The 19,520-nt window shown below is 45.0% G+C and overlaps 1 protein-coding gene across 2 annotated transcripts in view; it reads left to right on the top strand.

The window, feature by feature from the left end:
* The window catches only part of LOC311019030 (actin nucleation-promoting factor WASL-like), a 95,805-nt gene extending 76,978 nt beyond the window's left edge, over positions 1-18,827 (top strand). For both annotated transcript variants that reach the window (XM_084018192.1, XM_084018191.1), the window contains 3 exons: positions 4,037-4,656; positions 4,770-4,878; positions 17,515-18,827. In XM_084018192.1, coding sequence (XP_083874318.1) covers positions 4,037-4,656; positions 4,770-4,878; positions 17,515-17,576 — 791 coding nt within the window. In that variant the 3' untranslated portion in view covers positions 17,577-18,827. The remainder of the gene's footprint in view (positions 1-4,036; positions 4,657-4,769; positions 4,879-17,514) is intronic.
* The last annotated feature ends 693 nt before the right edge of the window (positions 18,828-19,520 follow it).

Below are 19,520 nucleotides of genomic sequence, written 5' to 3'. Positions count from 1 at the left end.
CTATGCTTGGGTTGTAATACAGCGGGATCCCCCCCACCATCGCGGGTTTTAGGTCTTAAATTTCATTCAAGGTGGTATTAAAAAGGTCTTAGAAAGTCCTAAATTTGACTTGCTGAAACCTGCAGATACCCTGTTGCCGATAAAGTAAGAGCTAAAAAATAGAAACAAATATTAGGTCCTCGTCTGAGTAAAGTAGTAGCTGTTCAGCAAACATACCTTCAGAACAACAGTGCTATGATCAAAGTGCTATAGGTAAGAACATAGAAGTGCTATTTTATTTTTTTTTTTTTTTTTTTTTGGGGGGTGTTAGTGGGTCATGCTATGCAGAGTCGAGGTGAAGTCTGAACAGTGAGTCTTGAGCCTTTTTCGGAAGATGGCAAGTGAGTCTGCTGTCCTGACATTGGTCGGGAGTTTGTTCGTACCACCTCTGAAGCTCCAGAACAGAGAAGATTCTGTACTTTGCTGAGCGACATTTGTTTGATTTCAGCGATGGTGGTAGAGGAGCGAAATGCTCGCGTCGGGGCGTGAGGTTTGACCAGTGTTTGAAGGTAGATGGGTGCCGTTCCATTGATGGCCTTGAAGGCCAGTGCCATCGTCTTGAATTGGATGCGGGCTGCAACAGGGAGCCAGTGGAGGTCGCGGAGGAGGGGGGTCACATGGGAGAATTTGGGTAGATTGAAGACAAGGTGTGCTGCAGCGTTCTGGATACGCTGCAATGGTTTAGTCGCCGAGGCTGGGAGTCCAGCCAGGAGAGAGTTGCAGTAGTCAAGGCAGGAGATGACCAGTGCTTGGACCAGGAGTTGCGTTGCGTCCTTTGTGAGGAAAGTCTGAATCCTGCAGATATTGTAGAGGGCAAAACTGCAGGATCGGGCACCAGCAGTGATGTTGGGGGTGCAGGATAGTTGGTCATCGAAGATTACACCCAGGTTCCTTGCAGTTGACGACGCCAATACTGTGATGCCCTCGACAGTGACCGACAGGTCCATGCGAGGGCAGTCTTTCTCCGGGATGAAGAGGAGTTTGGTTTTATTCAGGTTAAGGTTGAGGTGATGCGCAGTTGTCCAGGCGGAGATGTCTGCCATTCTGAGATGCGAGTTGCAATGTGAGTGTCGGAGGTTGGGGGAAAAGCGAGGAATAGCTGGGTGTCATCTGCGTAACAATGGTAAGAGGATCCATGTAATGTGATTACAGAGCCTTGTGATCTGGTGTATAATGAGAACAGAAGTGGTCCTACAACTACATCTGAAATGTGGAACAAGTTACTATTTCAGGGCTGCACGGTGGTGTAGTGGGTAGCACTCTCGCCTCACAGCAAGATGGTCCTGGGTTCGATTCCCGGGTCGGCCGGGGTTCCTTCTGTGTGGAGTTTGCATGTTCTCCCCGTGTAAGCGTGGGGTCTCTCCGGGTTCTCCGGCTTCCTCCCACATTCCAAAAGACATGCAGGATGGGGATAGGTTAATTGGTGACTCTAAATTGCCCTTAGGTGTGAATGTGAGTGTGAACGGTTGTCTGTCTCTCCATGTTGGCCCTGTGATAGACTGGCGTCCTGTCCAGGGTGTACCCTGCCTTCGCCCAATGATAGCTGGGATCGGCTCCAGCCCCCCCGTGACCCTAAATACAGGATAAGCGGTAGAAAATGGATGGATGGATGGAAGTTACTATTTCACTAGAACTGATGCTGTGACGCGCCAATAGCTCGTAAAATTCCTTCGTTAGCGGTGCAAAAAGAAACGTTTGTTCTTTTGATGTTGTCTTTCCATCGGCGTGTATAAACAAACACTGATCAGCTGATCTTGCTGCCGCATTCAAGCTACACAACGGTCCCAAGCAAACTGATCTCTAGGCGTTATTTTACAGGTTTGAGGTGTTTCACGTTGGAGGAGCCCCACGCAGTACTACGTAACGTTAACGGTCCTCAATATCAATACAATGTAAGCTTTTAGCGCAACACGTCAACGCCTACTTTACAAATCAATTCGGCAGGTAAACAGTAACACGGCATATTACATAATATTTAGAAACTTACCGCTTCAGTGTCTGTGGTTAGCTCTCGAACTGTCGGTATTGATCCAACCTTTAGACTCAGGATAGAGGCATATCCTGAGTTGTACCGACCCAAGTTGTCAAAGCTCCTGACAGTGAAGTTTGTAGCACACACACAAACATTTATGGACGCGTGTGGGCACATTTCCATCGTAGATGCCCCGACGATGCGAGGAAATATCAGCAATTGTGCTGCAGGACTGCACAACTTGCTCTCTTTGATTTTGGCCTTTTGGTTTACTTTTTTGTATGTAAATCACACGGACAGCTAAAAGGTATTTGGGGATTATATGGGCGGGACACACAGCTGGAGCGGGTTCTAATGAGCCAAGATAACCCATATACTGCACAGGAAATTCGCTGCTGATATCATTTAGTGCACATTCTGCTGTTAGTTTGTTCAGAGCATTTCTTTCAAATGGAAAAAGAAAAAAAGGGAGATTGTGGTCTTTTCTGATACTGTGGGGACCTATTGACACCCCAGGGACCAATTTTAGTTTTGAGAACCATGGAAAAGCATAATAGGGCCCTTTAATATTGAGAATGAGTCAAGGTTCGGTTATCTTTCCCTGATTCCCCCATTATTTTTGATTATAATAATAATCCTATTAATATCATTAATTGTATTGATAATAATTAGTATCTATTAATAGACACATGAGAGGTGGTTTGATGTCGATATATTCACAAATGCTGTTAAAAAAGAACCTTAAAATGTGCATAATTCAGGAAATAAGTAATTGATAACCATAATGCCCGCTGAGTTTTTTTTTTTATTTACTGAAGGAATTTGTATAATGGCAGTGGTTCAAGATTCCTATGTCGAAAAACAAAAAGTAATTGAATTTTGAAATGGGTCATATTGCACGGTTATGACGGTCCCATAGTGACGGGTTCTGGTCAGGCAGTGTTTCCCACAGGATTTTTGAAGACTATGGTGGGGGGGCTCGCGATCCTCTAGGGGGGTCCGGGGGCATGCCCTACCCGGGAGAAAAATTTGGATAGATTTAATTTTAATGCATCAATTTGGTGACTTTTAAGAACCAAAATATGACCAATTTCTTATAAACTGCTGGTACTGATACAAATGTTGACATACTAAATGGGGTCGAGGAGTTTAAGCATTCAAGAAAAGATGAAAACAAAAATAACTAAAACACAGTGCTGAGCCTTTATACTATTAGTTTATTATGACTATTATTATTATTATTATTATTATTATTATTATTATTATTATTATTATTATTAATATAAGTGGGTGACTACTCCTCAGCCTTCCTTGGTGTTTTCGTTTTGACTCAAGCCCCGTTCACATACGTTGCCACCGTCAATGGAATGTGAATGTGTTGTAGCGGAATGTGGCCAAGACAGGCGAAGCGATGTGGGCGTTTACGGAGATAAAATAATTTTAACTATCTGCGATGCGATTGAAGCGAGGAATAAGCGAGTATGCCTTGCCATGGCGACGGGGGAAACAGAACGTTGATGAGCCAAACCAGCTGCGAGGATTTCCCCTCATAATAAGCGCTGCTGCCCTTCTGTTTAGGGCTATCATTAGAGCCACTAGTTTTGCCTTGATAAAATAATTTTGGGCGATTATTGAGACGGCGATAGTGCACCATAGTCTCGCCAATGTGTGGGAAACACTGGGTCAGGCATTCATTTCCTTTTGCTCTCCACAGCATCGTCATCTTTGGTGATTTTGAGTTGATCAAAAATGTGAAACGTCTTCCTCAATCGTTCTCCAACATTTCCCAAAAACTTGGAGAAATCAAGGTTTCAACTCCGAAACCATGTCAACTTCACCCCATTCTTATTATGTTTGCAATAACCATGCTGGTCATGTTGTTGGACAGTGCCTTGTGATATCAGATTGCGTTTCTGCAAAAGTTGATTCTGTTTCACCTTTTTTATACTGTGTGTCTGTTGTGTGATTTCATCTTAAGGTGTCTTGATACCACCTGATCATGTGTCGTTGATCTCTCCTCTGCAGCACCCCCTCCACCTCCATCTCGCGGTGGTCCTCCTCCTCCTCCCCCGCCCCCACACAACTCAGCTCCACCCCCTCCTCCTCCCCCATCCAGAGGGAGCCGGGGAGCCCCTCCTCCCCCTCCTCCATCTAGAGCCCCCGCCTCAGCGCCTCCCCCTCCGCCTCCCTCCAGACCAGGAACTCTGGGTGCCCCGCCTCCTCCACCTCCTCCCACCAGGGGAGGTCACCAGCCCCCTCCTCCTCCCCACCCCCATCACCACCACCAACCGTCCCCTCCTCCGTGCTCCTGGCACTCATCTACCCCCCCCCAAGCGCCACCCCCTCCACCTCCCCCATTGTCCCAACAGTCTCCAGTAGGTAGCAGTGGTGGCTTGGCCCCTGCTCCACCTCCTCCGCCTCCACCTCCGCCTCCCCCTCCTGGCCCCTCTCCGGAGTGTGACGGGGTCAGTGGAGGCAAAGACTCTCCTCATTCGCCAAGTCCAGGTGGAAAGTCTGCACTGCTGGAGCAGATCAGAGGAGGAACTCAGCTGAAGAAGGTGGAGCTGAACAACCGAGTGCCGGCCTCCGGCATAGGACGAGACGCCCTGCTGGACCAGATCCGACAGGGAATCCAGCTCAAGACTGTAAGACAATGACAGCGTCTGATACCATTATCACATCTCTCCTTTCCTGCCATTTTTGCCAAGAAACTTCTGTTTGTACCCGTAACTAACTGGATCTGTTCGTCTGCCTCCAGGTGCCAGATCATCCAGAGTCTGGCCCGCCAACGTCTGCTCCCACCACGGGCATCGTCGGTGCTCTCATGGAAGTGATGCAGAAGAGGAGCAAAGCCATCCATTCCTCAGGTAACTCTGCTGACGAGCTGTATTACTCAGTATGGTTCATATGAAAATACAGCCAGCAGATTAAACAGGCATATACAGTTAAAACAAGCAAAAATAATAACAACAAAATGTAATTATTCAAAAACAACATTTGATAGAGAGAGAAAGTGGTGTTAAGTGGGATAGGTCAGTCTGAACAGGTGCGTTTTGAGGGAGTTTGTAAAGGTGGGGAAGGGACTCTGTGGGGTGGATGAAGAGGGGAACATAGTTCCAGAGGTGAGGGGCAGAACGGCTGAAGTTTCTGAACCCCATGGTGGACAGGCAGACAGAGGAAGAAGAGGATTCTTAATGCCAAGGTCTTTGCACAGAGGGTACACGTAGCATGACTAGCATGTGCATCATTGTAACCTCCTCATCCTGACCAATCAAATCAGTACAGAACCCCGACACTGAGGAGAAGCAGTTAACCAGTCTAATGTAAAAGGAGACATGATCACCAGGTATTCTCCACTTGCCTGGTGGCCTGATAAGCAAGCACGATTTACACTTCGGAACAAATCCTCATGACTGCACATTAAATTAAATACCGGGGACACATTAACCATGGCCGCTGGTACTTCTAATTTCATGTTTTTCAAAATGGAGCTGTGGATAATCTGATTTTGCTCCTCTGGCGGTGTGTCACTGAGTGGGGGATATCTGGGAACATGAACCGTCCCTTCAGACTTCCTTCCAGACTCACGGCTGCTCGGGTTTGCCGGGGGACGGCGACGAGAAGCTACACTAGCTACAGAGAGCATTAGGTGGCTAGTTCCGGGTGCAGCCAAGGGAGGAGTGTTGCTGTGGAGCCGAGCTTCCAAATCATTAACCCTCGCCTCCAACGCAAAACAGTGACGGAGAAGGAAGTTCAACATTAGACACATCTGGCAGGAGAGAACAGGAAGAGAAGGAGAGAACCCATTGCAGCTGCTAAGCTAACTGTTAAGCTAACGTAGATAACGGAGATACAACTGGAATTTAGGGGGAAATGATGAGTATGAAGATTGAATTGAATGAAGATGAATACGACTAAATGTAGTGAAATGATTGCAGTTAAGCTAGAGAGAGACAGCCTGGTGACGGACACAAGGCAAGGGAAAGGACGATGTAAACATTCAACACAAGGGGGTTTAGTTGTGGATTTATTGCAAACCAAGGACAATATTTGTTTTTCTAGAACGATATGATGCGATTCAATGAATTTAAATCGATACAGTAACTTTGTTTTGACAAAAATTCAACCAGTGTTACTGTGAAAAAAACCCTAATGGATACTGGACAGTGCAGGTGAAGATTCCTAGAAATATTACTTGTCAGGGAATCAGCAGGGGTAAAATAATTATGGATATAAAACAAGTAAACAATGTTTAAATAAATTCACCTTTTTTGGAAAATATGCCCTTTTTTATATTGAAAAATAAGAACAGAACACCACCACCTGTCCCGGTACCGGTTGTGTTTCTGGTGCTTTTTTAACGATTCTGACTGACGACGCTCTGACAGTAAAGGCAGCGTTCCTAGCCAGGCTCCGGCCGTACTCTTTCCAGTAAATGTATGTTGACCCACCCGCGGCGAACCGGAGACCGGATCAAACAACTGGTTCTTAAAACTACGCGACGAGATGGTGAGACAGGACCGGTGTCTTACGGCATGAGGGGAGACAGGTGTTAGGAGCACACCAACTTTCTGTAGGAAAAAAAAACAATCGACAGTTGTCTTCATTTTTGAAGTAACTCCGTCTGATTACTTTTCCTCACAAACATTCAGCGAAGAAGAGACCGGGTTCAGAGCCAATCAGAGACCTAGGCCATCCCTACTCTGCCTCTGATTGGCTCAGACTGTGGTGATTCTTCTCTTTATGCTGTGGGCAAAAAAACATGACGCTACACACATAAACAGACCAGCTGAATGTTACAAGGAAAACGAGGACAATTTTAAGTTGAACTGATTTTTGGTCGCATGTGAGCCCAAATTGGTCGCAATATGGAGCCCTGGTTAATATCAATACAATCGATTATTACGTTTCAAATTGATTATATATTGATATTTGTGGCCACTTAAGAACTACTTGCCGAGCACCTATTGATGTAGTTGGATCGGAGGAATAAAAATAGATACATCGATACGATATCGTAGATGAATCGATTCCTCTGTCCGACGGTAAGAAATTGTCCTTTCCAGCACCTCTAAAGCTCAATTATTGACACATGAAATGCTATTAGTGTAATCTGTACAGAAACTAAATATAAAAACAGTTCAACATCTGCCGGTGTTGTTTTTGCAGTTCAGTTTTCAGTTTTATTGTATTTACCTACTAAACTGTAAAGATAAAGGTGTTCATTAGTCAGCTTTAAAGTGTAAGTTTGGCGGAAATTGAAAATAAAGCTATTTTCTGAATGAAAATATATCAACTAAGCCGTGGAGGAAGTAATTTTCGCTCATCACGCAGTTCAGAGCTAGCACGGGCGGAAGCTAGAGTCCAAAATCGCAAACAGTGGGTTAGCATGGGGCCAACAGCCACACGCTTTCAAAATCACATTTTTAAACCACTAACATTGCTCAAAACAGCGCCAAACCTCGTCAGCAGCTTGCTCTGGGTGTCTACACATAAAACGAAGCACCAACAACTCAGTTCATGAACCCGAAGTTTATAACAGAAGACAGTTAAGAACACTCACCAATTCTACCCCTGCCAGCTCCTCGCGAAGGATAGTCCGTAAGTGTCGATTACCGAACGCAGCTCTCGTGTTCCCGTGTGAGATCTCGCGTGACATGTATGTGCTTCAGATAAGGCTGCTGTCTTGAACTGACTGGAAGTGTATACAAACTATCCCGACGTTTTTACCCACCGTTATTAACTTATATTTGGCCAAACTGCCACTAATTTAAAAGTATACTCGTTTTATTCTGGGCGAAATCTTCAGTGGTCTCCCTCGTTTTGCATTGCGTTCGGTAATTGACACTTACGGACTATCCTTCGCGAGGAGCTGGCAGGGGTAGAATTGGTGAGTGTTCTTAACTGTCTTCTGTTATAAACTTCGGGTTCATGAACTGAGTTGTTGGTGCTTCGTTTTATGTGTAGACACCCAGAGCAAGCTGCTGACGAGTTATATTATGTCTAGTTTCTAAGCTTTCCAATGATATGAAACACATGGAAATCCGATCATATTTGACGAAGTTGTGGCCATTTGAATGTATGCTTCTCTGAAAACCGTTCACTGAAAAAACTGGCCTGAAAGATTTGCAAATCTCACCTCACCTCACCTCACCTGGCCAGAAAGGAAAGACAATGGTGCTCATTTGCATCTCATTCAGATAAGCCCTCCCCCCTACAGATGTCACTCAGTGATATCTGGTATTTGTTAAGGCGGGTCCACACCGCACCGACTGCCCGACTCGCGTCGGTAAATGAAGTCGGGCTACTTAATATGGCCGTCTCGAATGGCGGATTACATATTTGAATCGGCTGAAATGAACGCCGACGTGGGCCGATTCGAGCGACCACACCAAGGAGACTCATGTCACGGACGCCGACTCTCTCAAAGACGCCGATTTTCGGTCCGGTGTGGACCCGCCTTTAGCCTGCAGGGCAGAAAGTATTGTAGTGGTTTGAACAATGGTTATCAAAAGCAGTTATCATGTAGGTAATGTTGATGTAGTGTTATTTTCGTTAAGCACTTTACTGGACTGATCAGAATTAGAAGGTACTTTATTGAAATGGAAATGCTTAAAGTGTACAATGTAAACATTGGAGGGAAAAAAATCCTACAGTACAGTCAGTTCTAGAATTAAGTGAATTTAGTCCAGGCCCATTCTCATCAAAGTGTTTGATTATCTGTCAGGGTGTCTTTGCCAATTCTGAAAAGGAAAACAAAGAAGTTTCACATCATGTGTCATGCTAACAGGCACCGTCTAAGTAGCTAGTGCTAATGATTTAGCAACTAGCCTATTGTCCTCCGGTAGGCTAGTTGCTAAACTATTAGCATCACAGTCAATTCAAGCAATGCCAACAGGCCCCGTGGCACCTTACTGTTAAATCAGATGCCCACATTATGAGCCAAAAACCTCCCATTACAGCTTAGTTTCGATGTGCATATACTTTTAAAACGACAGTACTGAGCTAGTGTAACGGTCCACTTCCTACCAGTCTCTCTTGCTCTCTGCGTTGTGTAATGTAGACCTGCACATGGGGAAACCAGTGTGTCAAAGACAAGCACTTCAGCATCACGGACAGAGACAAGCAGCCCACAGCAGTTTCCACAAGTTCTGCTCTTTATTAAACTCATGTGACCGTACAGTGGAACCTGTGTCCAACAAAGATATACGGCATGTACTGAATGATCAGGGGCACACACGATCTCACTCATGGCACGTGGAACCACGACTACTTCAGCTTCTGAGGGTGGGGCACTCACAGTCACGACATGAGAACAATCGGGCTGGCTAGCTGCAGCATCTTCATCACTGTCATCATCCACTTGTAGGAGCCAGTTAATCGTCTTCGTCTCACTGTCTTGTATGTCAACAGGAAATACTGGGTCACATTGTCCACTTCCAGCAACAGACCAGCAACTTGACTCCAATGCATCATCATCACCAGCCGGGAGAAAGCTCACAGGGAGCAGGAGGTTTCTGTGAACAACCTTTTCCTTTGATGTCACCGGATCCCTGATGCGGTACACATGGATTCCAGGTTTCACAGATGCTACGACATAAACTGTGGATTCCCATTTGTCAGCAACTTTCCTCTTGCCCCGTTCACCACGGTTTGCAAGCAAGACTCTGTCACCGACAGTGAGGGGAGAACCTCTTGCCTTGCGGTTGTAGTTCTTTTCTTGGCGAGACTGTTCTGTCCGACTGTTCTGCCGGGCAACACAAGCAGCTTCAGACAGGTCATGTTTCAGGCGAGAGACAAACTCACAGTGGTTAACAACAGCACCGTTGGGGAGGGCATGCTGGAACACAACATCAACTGGCAGACGTGGAATCCTCCCAAACATGAGATAGAAGGGTGCAAATCCTGTCGTTTCGTGCTCAGTACAGTTGTAACTGTAATCAGCAACTGAAGCATTTGTGGCCATCTGGCCTTGGAATGGGGAGGAAGAGCTCTCACCATGTTCCCAAGAGTCCTATTGTATCGCTCGACAACTCCATTCCCCATAGGATGGTAAGGGGTAGTATGCGATTTCTGGATGCCAGCCATCTCCAGGAGCTCCTTAATGAGTTGACTTTCAACATTGGCTCCTTGGTCCGAATGGATGCGTTTAGGAAACCCATATATGCAGAAGAAGTCATTCCAGAGACGACGGGCAACCTGCTTCGCTGTGAAAACCAAAACATCCACACACTTCTTACCACTCTGTTCAGCAGTCAAAAAGTCAATACAGACTAGCTCCATCGGCTCAGAGGTGCAAATGCTTTCAAGGGGAGCTCGGCCATTAGGCTCTGAGGTCTTGCCAACCACACAGCGGAAGCAGTTTCTCACATGTCTCCGATGACGTTGGACATAAAAGAGAGCCCTGCCCAAGATCTCATCCTGCTCCTGTAGATTAACCAGTTCACTCCTCGGCAAGGAGGCAGTTTGGTCAACACCAGCAAGCTGGGGAATAACTGGACCCGTGGCTCTCATTTGGCTGACTCCGCCAGAGTCGTGCGCATCCAACACGGCTGAGACATCCTGTGATGAGAGGGATCACTGAGGAGGAGGCGGGGTGACAACCGCTTCCCCCTCGGACTGATCAACAACCAACTGGCAGTAAGTAGTACACCTGAACGCATCTTGCACTGTTCTATCCACCATCTCACTAATTTGCTTCAGTAAAGAGGTGTAAGGCTCAGTCACAAGGCGGTGGCTTATACAGGACTGGACAAATGGCTCCCTGCTGAGTGCATCAGCAACCACATTCTTTGTGCCGGGGACATAGTTCAGGTCAAAACTGTATGCAGCGAGCTTTGAAACCCACCTTTGCTCACATGCATCTAACTTGGGCTTAGTCAAAATGTATGTCAATGGATTATTATCTGTCCAGACTGTGAAAGGCCGCCCTTTTAGCCAATGGCTAAACTTGTCGCAGATTGCCCATTTAAGAGCAAGAAACTCCAGCCGATGTGCTGGATAGTTCAACTGGGAGTGTGAAAGCGTCTTGCTGGCGAATGCCACCGGCCTGGCAAACTTTCCATCAAGGGGCAGTTGAGAAAGGACAGCCCCCAAGCCGTCAAAGGAGGCGTCGACAGCGAGGATGAATGGTGCATCAAAATCTGGATGGGCCAATGTGACACTGTGCACAAGCTCCTTCTTCAAAGTTTCTAATGCTTCTCTGCACTCGTCATTCCAGTCAGTTGGAGACAGTCTCAGGTGGCCTCTTTTGAGTCGTGGTTTAGGGCCTCTCCCTCTTTTGTGTGGTGCGGCGGGCTCAGCTACAAGGTTGAACAGCGGCTTAGCTTTAGTAGAACATCCCTCAATAAAATGGTGGTAGTAGAGGACCATCCTAAGAAAGATCTGATTTTCTTAGCACATGGAGTTTTTCCATCACACTCCATCAGGTCAGCTTCCTGCACATCATTCACAGCCTGCACTTTACCCGGGTCTGTCTTAACACCATCTCCACATATGATGTGTCCCAGAAACTTCACCGATCGGCGGAGGAAGTGACACTTCTTTGGTGAGAGCTTCAAGTTGTTGGCGGCGAGGCGCATGAAAACCATCTGCAAACGCTCAAGTGCAACCTGTTCGGATGGAGCATAGACCATCAGATCATCCAGGTAGCATAAAAGCTTGTGAAGTTTTCATCGCCAAAGATGGACATCATCATCCGCATGAACGTGGCAGGCACTGCATGAAAAGTCGGATTTTCGTCCCTGTAAACGCCCGAAAATCTCCCTAATTTTCGGGAGTTAACGACAATTTACAGGCTGCGAACGCCGCGTTCGTCTGTGCTGAAAATTGTCGGAAACGAACCACAGCGAAGGCTCTAATTAGCATATGAATAGCAGCGAAACCGCGCCTGGCCAGAGATGGCTTGAATATCCTCACTCAGGATTGGATGAAACCACTAGTTTTAAACAAGTATAATCGCTCGTGATTGGTTGGCAGATCTGGTCATTATAAATGTAAAGCCAACCCACGTTTGCAGATCTGTCACTATTGGTCAACCTGATGAGTCATTATAAAAGTAAACCCCACCCCCGTTGGCAGATGTGTTACTATTGGTCACACTGGGTCTTTTAAACAAGAATAATCACTAGTGATTGGTTAGCAGATCTATCACTATATATATATACATATATATATACATATATATACACACATATATATATACATATATGTTCATATATATGTATATTTATATATATATACACACATATTTATTTTTATTTATTTATATATTTATAAATATAAATATGAATGAATTCATTGAGGAAAGGAAAAATTGCCAGGAGGAAGTATTCAAAGAAAGAGCTTTATTGACAACACAACACACAACTGTACAAATTTGCCCACACAACAAACAAATGAACTGGCGACATTCTGTCCGAATTTGGTCAATTTTACAGCCGCCTGCGGTGCGTGGCCCTGTACTTGGGAGTCTTCTCTAATCGCGACTGTAGAGTCGCACAGAGCTCGGTGAGCTCCTGGCTACGAGAGGATGGAGGTCGCACAATCCATCCAGACACCCCGCCAACGACGCCGTCCTCCTCATCAGACATCATGTCTGTGGTGGCGGACTTCCAACGGTCCACCTCATCGCCAGCAAGCACACTCCGTCTCGCTTCCAGCAGCTGTAAAACAATCAATAAAGACAATCAGTACTGCGCGATGCACTGCGCATGGACACAACACATCTATTAATGCACCTGAAAAATAGGTTTAGGTAGGTTTGGTCACATTGACCAAAAACGGATCTAATAAATCTAATAAGTCTTACCCTCTTTCTCCTGGAACGACTCCGAGCTGACCTCTTCACAGCTTCCGCCTGCGATGCGAGATCAGGCTGTGTGTGTCTGAAGCTCCTGCGTACCGTTTCATAGTATGTCTAACAGGCAGCTGGAAAACAATTAAATGAGTGATATGAATAAGAAAACTTAAGTCACAGTAAAATTAAAACAAGGAAGAAGAAAACAGTAAAAGTTACTTACACACAATGGCGTCACTATCAGCGTCATAGAAATCCGGACTTGCGGACAAAGCTCCGAGCAAGTAAGAGGTCACAGCTTCGTTATGAGGCGAGGTTCGTCTGTGAAAACAAAATGAACAGTTAAGATCGGTATCTACTGTTAACGCATCTATTTCCTTATACAGCAGAATGAAAGCATATTCTTTAAATCGTACCCTTGCTCCGGTTCGTAGCGCCTACAATTCGTCTCCGAGTTGTGAAGACGGCGTACTGCTTCCTGTAAAAGACCAACAACATACACTTAACAAAGCAACTTAACGTTACACTGGTTCCTCTCTCTTGTTCTTTTACAAGGCTACTATGCTACTTTTAGCTTGGACTATTAGCTTTTAAGCTACTTTTAGCTTGGGCTTGCTTTGCTAATTTTAGCTTAGCTAGCAGTCACCGAACATATTCTTACCGCAATCATCCTGAGAGTCTCCAGCAGTCCTGGGACATCCTGAGAGTCTCCAGCAGTCCTGGATATAAGAATTATAACATTTAAACCACATTTTCTTAAGTGAAGCCTCTCAGAGCAGCATCCCTCCTGCCGGTGAACGTGAACGTCTCCTCCTCGTTCCCCCCACTGAATGAGGCGCCCGGTGTCTGCATCCGTCTCTTTAACGGACAACGGTGCACGGCGTTATTAATCACCGTTAGTAAATATATAACCACGGTTTAACATAAGCACTATATTATTAGTTAACGTCGGTAAAAACGGCACATTTTCCGCTTCGCTTGCGCTCGCTAACCTCTATAGTAAATTACCGTCAGTAGGCTAGCCGGCTAGCAGGACCTTCGATTCGTAACGTTAACGTACAATGCCAACAACAATAAAGTAACGTTCATTATCAATACGATTTAAAAGTCAGCTGGAAACATAAGAATCATGCTACAGTATACTTACATGTGTACGCGGTTTGTGTCGGGCTCCTCGCCAGAATCACCGCAGTCGTCCGCCATTATCCAAAACTTGTGAAGTCAGATGAGCCGCAATGCATTTTGGGAAGTTGAGTAGATTTAGCAAGGTCCGCTGTATACTCTGAAATTCTTGCCAATGCAGTATACATCCGGGCATTTCTCGCGTACACAAATTCACATACTATTGTATGTGAACGCACTACGTACTCAAATTTACGTCACAATTAAGTACGAGTAGGACGTTAGTATGGCATTTCTAACACAGCCGAGATCTATGATCTATGAACCCATCCTTGACCCTCTAGCAGAACTACAACCAGCCATTATAAAGCAGTTTATAGTTGTTAATGTTGTGTCAAAAGGTACTGCATTTAAACATGTTATTGCGCAAGTTTCCTGGCTTCATCCCCATCCGGACAGACATTTTTATGGAAAGCCAATAGAAGTGTGGAGCTTGCAGGGAACAGACACGTCATACCCAGCATAATTTCTGCCTGTTGAGCGCATTGCTGGGAGATGTGTGGTCATGCCACTATGCACAGTGGTTGAGCTCTAGGAGACTGTGATGTTGTTTGCATGAATGTACATTTTACCTTTGTGGCAAAGCCTGATTAAAAGTAATTGTTGAAGCAAATTGTTTTGTGTATCTTTGAATGAAGATGAAATGAAGTTATATCTTTGAATGAAGATGAAATGAAGTTAACACCTTTCAGAAAAATGTCGCCTGGGGGAAAACTCCCCCTGCTACCCTGATTTGCATTTGTATAGCTCACAGCATTTTCATTTACATGTTAAAGCCTCCCCTAGGATTACGGGGAGGGGGGTAATGGGGGGACAACTGCCAAGCAAGGCCCACGTCAATTTCCGGCAATTTACGTCAGTTTTCGGTGTTTCCTGCAAATTGCCGTTTGCAGTCGTAAACCTGAACTTCCACGGGAATTTACAGGGCCGCTAACTGACGAAAATCCCACTTTTCATGCACTGAGGACTGTTTGTCAGGCCCTGGGGCATCCTGTTATATTCATGAAGACCAAATGGGGAGGAGAAAGCTGTGTATTTCTTATCATCCTCATGCAGCCTGACATTGTAGAAACCAGACGTGAGGTCCATCGTTGAGAAGAACACATTGCCACCAAGTGCTGCGTGGGCGTCTGTCTGATGAGGCAACGGATGCACATCCTTCACTGTTCTCGCATTCAACCACCTGAAGTCATTGCAGATGCGGAGATCACTGTTTGGCTTCACAACCTGGACAAGAGGGGATGAGTACTCGCTCTGAGATTTGCGAATTATTCCCTGTTCTTCCATCTAATTCAGGGTAGTCCGAAGCTTGTCATAGTGGCAAGGCGGAACCCGCCTGTATGGTGACCTGAAGGGCTTATCATCCACCAGGCGTATTCTGTGGACAAAATCTTTCGCCTCACCACAGTACACTTTGTGTCTCGAGAATACAGACTCATACCGCTCGATGATCTGTAGCAGTTTATTTTTCCACTCGAGGGAGACATCACAAGATGAGAGGTCTAAATCCTGCAGACCCACGTCACTTAAGAAGCGTGATATCTCCTCTTCCGACCTGGGTGTAGGCGACCGCCACTGCGTGTACTGTACACTGGACTGGACGTGATCAGGTTCAGGTAAGTCCTGCACAGAGAGACAAAGGGAAACATCTGCAACTTTTGCATTCCTTTTAAGGGTTAGTGACTTATCAGTGGGATTCACTATCTTGACTGGAACCCAGCCATCCCCCCCTATGGAAGTGATGACTCTCTCCACCATAATTTGTGCAGGTCTGGCCTTGGACCGAGTAGGTTCGATGACGACTGCTCTCCCCACTACAGAGATATCAGACGTAGGTAGCTTAGCCCACACCAAATGTTCAAGCGTCGGCTGTAGAGTGACCGACCTTCTGAGTTTAGCAGTGCCGATCTTGTTTGGCATAGCCCCACTTTCGCATCGATCTGAGTCAGACAGCAGGGAGAATAAATGGGGTATTTTGTCACTCTGAGCACCGTTCAGAGGAGATGTGTGTCTTGGCCTAGCATGGTTTCTCTCGTCTGTTGCTGCCGAGAATCATCTCATCAGTCTGTCCGGGTACAACTAGAACAGGAATGATCACTTTATAGCCATAAACCGTTGTAGCGAGGTCATACATGGCAGAAGGTGTGACAAGGTGGCCTCCACAGCCAACAATGACAAATTCCTCAGCTGATTTTCTTCCACTGTTCGGGATAGACTGGGACAGTTTTGCGTCAGCTGCCTCACTGATGGTGCATGCCATGGATCCACTGTCAACCAACGCTCTGAGAACATGAGCACCGTCAGTCAACACATCAGTATAGAATAGACTGTCGGTCTTCGCAAGCTTTTGCAGACCTTGCACAATCAGTGTTTTATGCGATGACACTATGCTGCTGTAAGTGTGACACAATGATTCATAGTCTTCAATGTCTGTTAAATTCAGGCTCTATTCAGTAACAAATAGCATTGGGTAAATTTTTACGGTATCATGATGTGTTCGAATTTAATCTTGTAAAATGAAGTTTGTGGCGAAGATAAACCCAGTTGTTTGAAGGAGATGTTTGACATGAATATTAAATAGATATTTTAGAGGGAATGAATGAGAAAAAACTCAGAGTTCTTTCTGAGTGGAAGCGACACTAAACACTACATCAATGCAGGGGAAAGCAGCGACCAGCAGAGTGATGAAGGTACTGTAAGAACTGTAGTGGGAACAGGAACAGGACTGAGGCCCCATCAGAGCTGAGGTGGACTAGAAACGGAACTGAATCCTCTTTCAAATTAACTAACAATATGAACACAAATGACTGAGTTCCTTTTCTGTCTGGACTGGTTTGTTTAAAGAGTACTATAAACACCCTTGAAGGGGTCTGGGTTCTCTTGGAGTGGATGTGTGAACACCCTTTTCCTTAATGGGATGTTTCACTATTTGCATGAAGCTTTGTATGGTTAGAAACCTCGTAGTGTGTTTGATGGTCATCATCATTTCCCAGAGACGGAGATCTCCGTGTTTCTGTTCTGAAAAAGACCCTCCAATGACACAAATATCCTCATGTTGCATCATCGGAGGCTCTTTGGTTAGAGGGGGTGAGACCACAACACTAGTTCCTCATGTCTTCAACCCGCCTATAGGGGGCAGCACCCACTGAGACTACAGACCAGTGGTGGGACCCACTGAGATGACAGACCTGTTACAGACCAGTGGTGGGACCCACTGAGACTACAGATGTATTACAGACCAGTGGTGGGACCCACTGAGACTACAGACCTGTTACAGACCAGTGGTGGGACCCAATGAGACTACAGACCTATTACAGACCAGTGGTGGGACTGGGAACTGGACCGGTCCTATTAGAATAAAAATGGCAACCCACTTTCAACACAGATTCCACCGGTGAAGAATGCCTGGTGCTTGGAAACAGTACCACTTTTGTCCACATGTATTCCTCGTAGTAAAGAAAATACTTGTATTCTCAGGATATCCACGCTCGTTAAATGTGGCTGTTGTGTTTACTTTTCCCAGACGAAGACGAGGATGACGATGAAGACGAAGACTTTGAAGATGACGACGAGTGGGAAGACTAGTGATGATGTCTCTCCTTCCCCTTCCCGTTCTGCTCCCGCCCTTGACACTAAAATATTTTTTGAAAAATCTTCCAGCATCTGACTAAAATTGTAATGTAAATGTTGTATGAATTGGCTGTATATTTATTTTTTTGCCATTTTGCTTGTTTTTTATGATTATTATAATGAATCTGTGCAATACCTCATCTGTTAAAATCTGTAAAGTTTGTCTTTGTCATCGTCCTCATCGTTAAACAATTTCATTAGAAAGCACTTAAGACCGCCATTAGTACAATGTGGAGACACAGCCGGTGGCCTCATTATCAAGAATCAGTCATAAAAAACACAATGTTTTGTTGTGTGTTCATTTCTTGGTGTTTTGATTCCTCGTAGGGATACGTACGTGTGACCAAAAAGGCAGGATCCTCTTACTGTTTGACAGCAGTCGGGTTGAATCCGAGATAACACTATTTTCTTACTGCTCTTCTTTTTTGTACCTGCGAGTTTCCTAATAAATTGTAGTTTAGTTGCGTTATTTTTTCATAAATCCTTTGACTAAAATGTGACGGCTCAGTCGCCTCGTGGATTGTGTGCTTTAACTTCCTCGTGGAAGTTAAAGCACACAGTTTAGACGATAGTTCAGTGTTTTTTCAGGTGTGCATTTATGGAGTCATTTTTTGTTTCAAGCAGCTTCCAGTGATGATGGACACTTTAAAGCAGTTTTGCAACTTGGTGACTTTGTCCAAATGGGACTGCAAACATGACTGACAATGTTTCTCTTTCTTTGGCTTAAAACAAAAATATGTCTACACACATTAACTTGTGCACACTTGAGCATTTGTGAAATGATAGAAGTTTTGTTCTTCATGTCTGTTTGATTGTTTTTGTTTTGACATCATTCCGTTATATTTCCTGCAGGAGGGAACAGCAGTACTCCAGTCAGTATTCATCCTCTTCCAATTAACAAACTATAATTGTATGCAATGTGACTGTAAATGCCTCATCATGGAGAATAACAATTTAAAAAATGGCAGATAATAATGAACCAAATGTGGCATTTGCAAGCAGCTTGTGGGTTTGCTGATGCCTGTGATCCTCCGTGTGTAAATGGAGGAAAATAAATCATATAATTGACATGTATTAACAGTTGTTGCCATCCTCAGCAAGGCTTAATGCTGCATCGAGAAGCCGAAATACTGATGGCAAACCTGTGAAAAGGGTTGGGAGGGGAGGGGCAAGGAGAAATTGTATACTTAAATAAATGTCAATATTTACAGAGAAACGTGTCTCGTTCTTTGTCAAAGGGATGCTGTTTGTGGTGGTTCAGGCTGAACTAAAGGAAATGAGCAAACTGCTTTAGTAATCGGACAGCAACCGGTTCTGAAAAGTAAAGTCAAACCTCAAGTGCCTTAAACTTGCATTCTCGATTTGCCATAGGGGCGATTCCTGGTAGCAATAAAGTTTTGCATAGAATTCTGAGAAAATAACCCTACTTATCACATGATATATTATCTCAGTAAACATGGTTTTATGGTCTCAATCACACATTTCAAGTCTTCTTCAATAGAGCATGATAAAAGATGGTCATTTTGAGTAAAATAGAGCATAAAGCAGGGTATTAAAGTTTAACTTGAGTTATGGAAGCCAGATGGAGCCAGAACGGCAGTAGGGTGGGCCTTGAGTTGTGTTGAACCTGCTGCTCAGTCTGTTTTCTTCACTTTGGAGGTGAGTATGTGATAGCACTCCTCGACATAGACTGCCTCTCCACTGTGTCCTCAGTTCCTTCAATCTTTTTCATATTTACTTTTGGACTGGCAATTAGGATGTTGATGTTTTGAGACAAGGATTAAGGCCCTTTTTTAATACTCATGTAATGAAGTACTACTTTTATTGCCCCCGTTGGTTTGGTGGTTTGCCCTTGGTAAACATTACTTTTCGTTACAGCATCTGCTGTAACGAAAAGTA

Source organism: Eutrigla gurnardus (genome assembly GCF_963514095.1).
Source record: "Eutrigla gurnardus genome assembly, chromosome: 9".
Classification (NCBI taxonomy): Eukaryota; Metazoa; Chordata; class Actinopteri; order Perciformes; family Triglidae; genus Eutrigla; species Eutrigla gurnardus.
The sequence above is the reverse complement of the archived record's forward strand: the minus strand, read 5'-3'. Positions and strand labels throughout refer to the sequence as shown.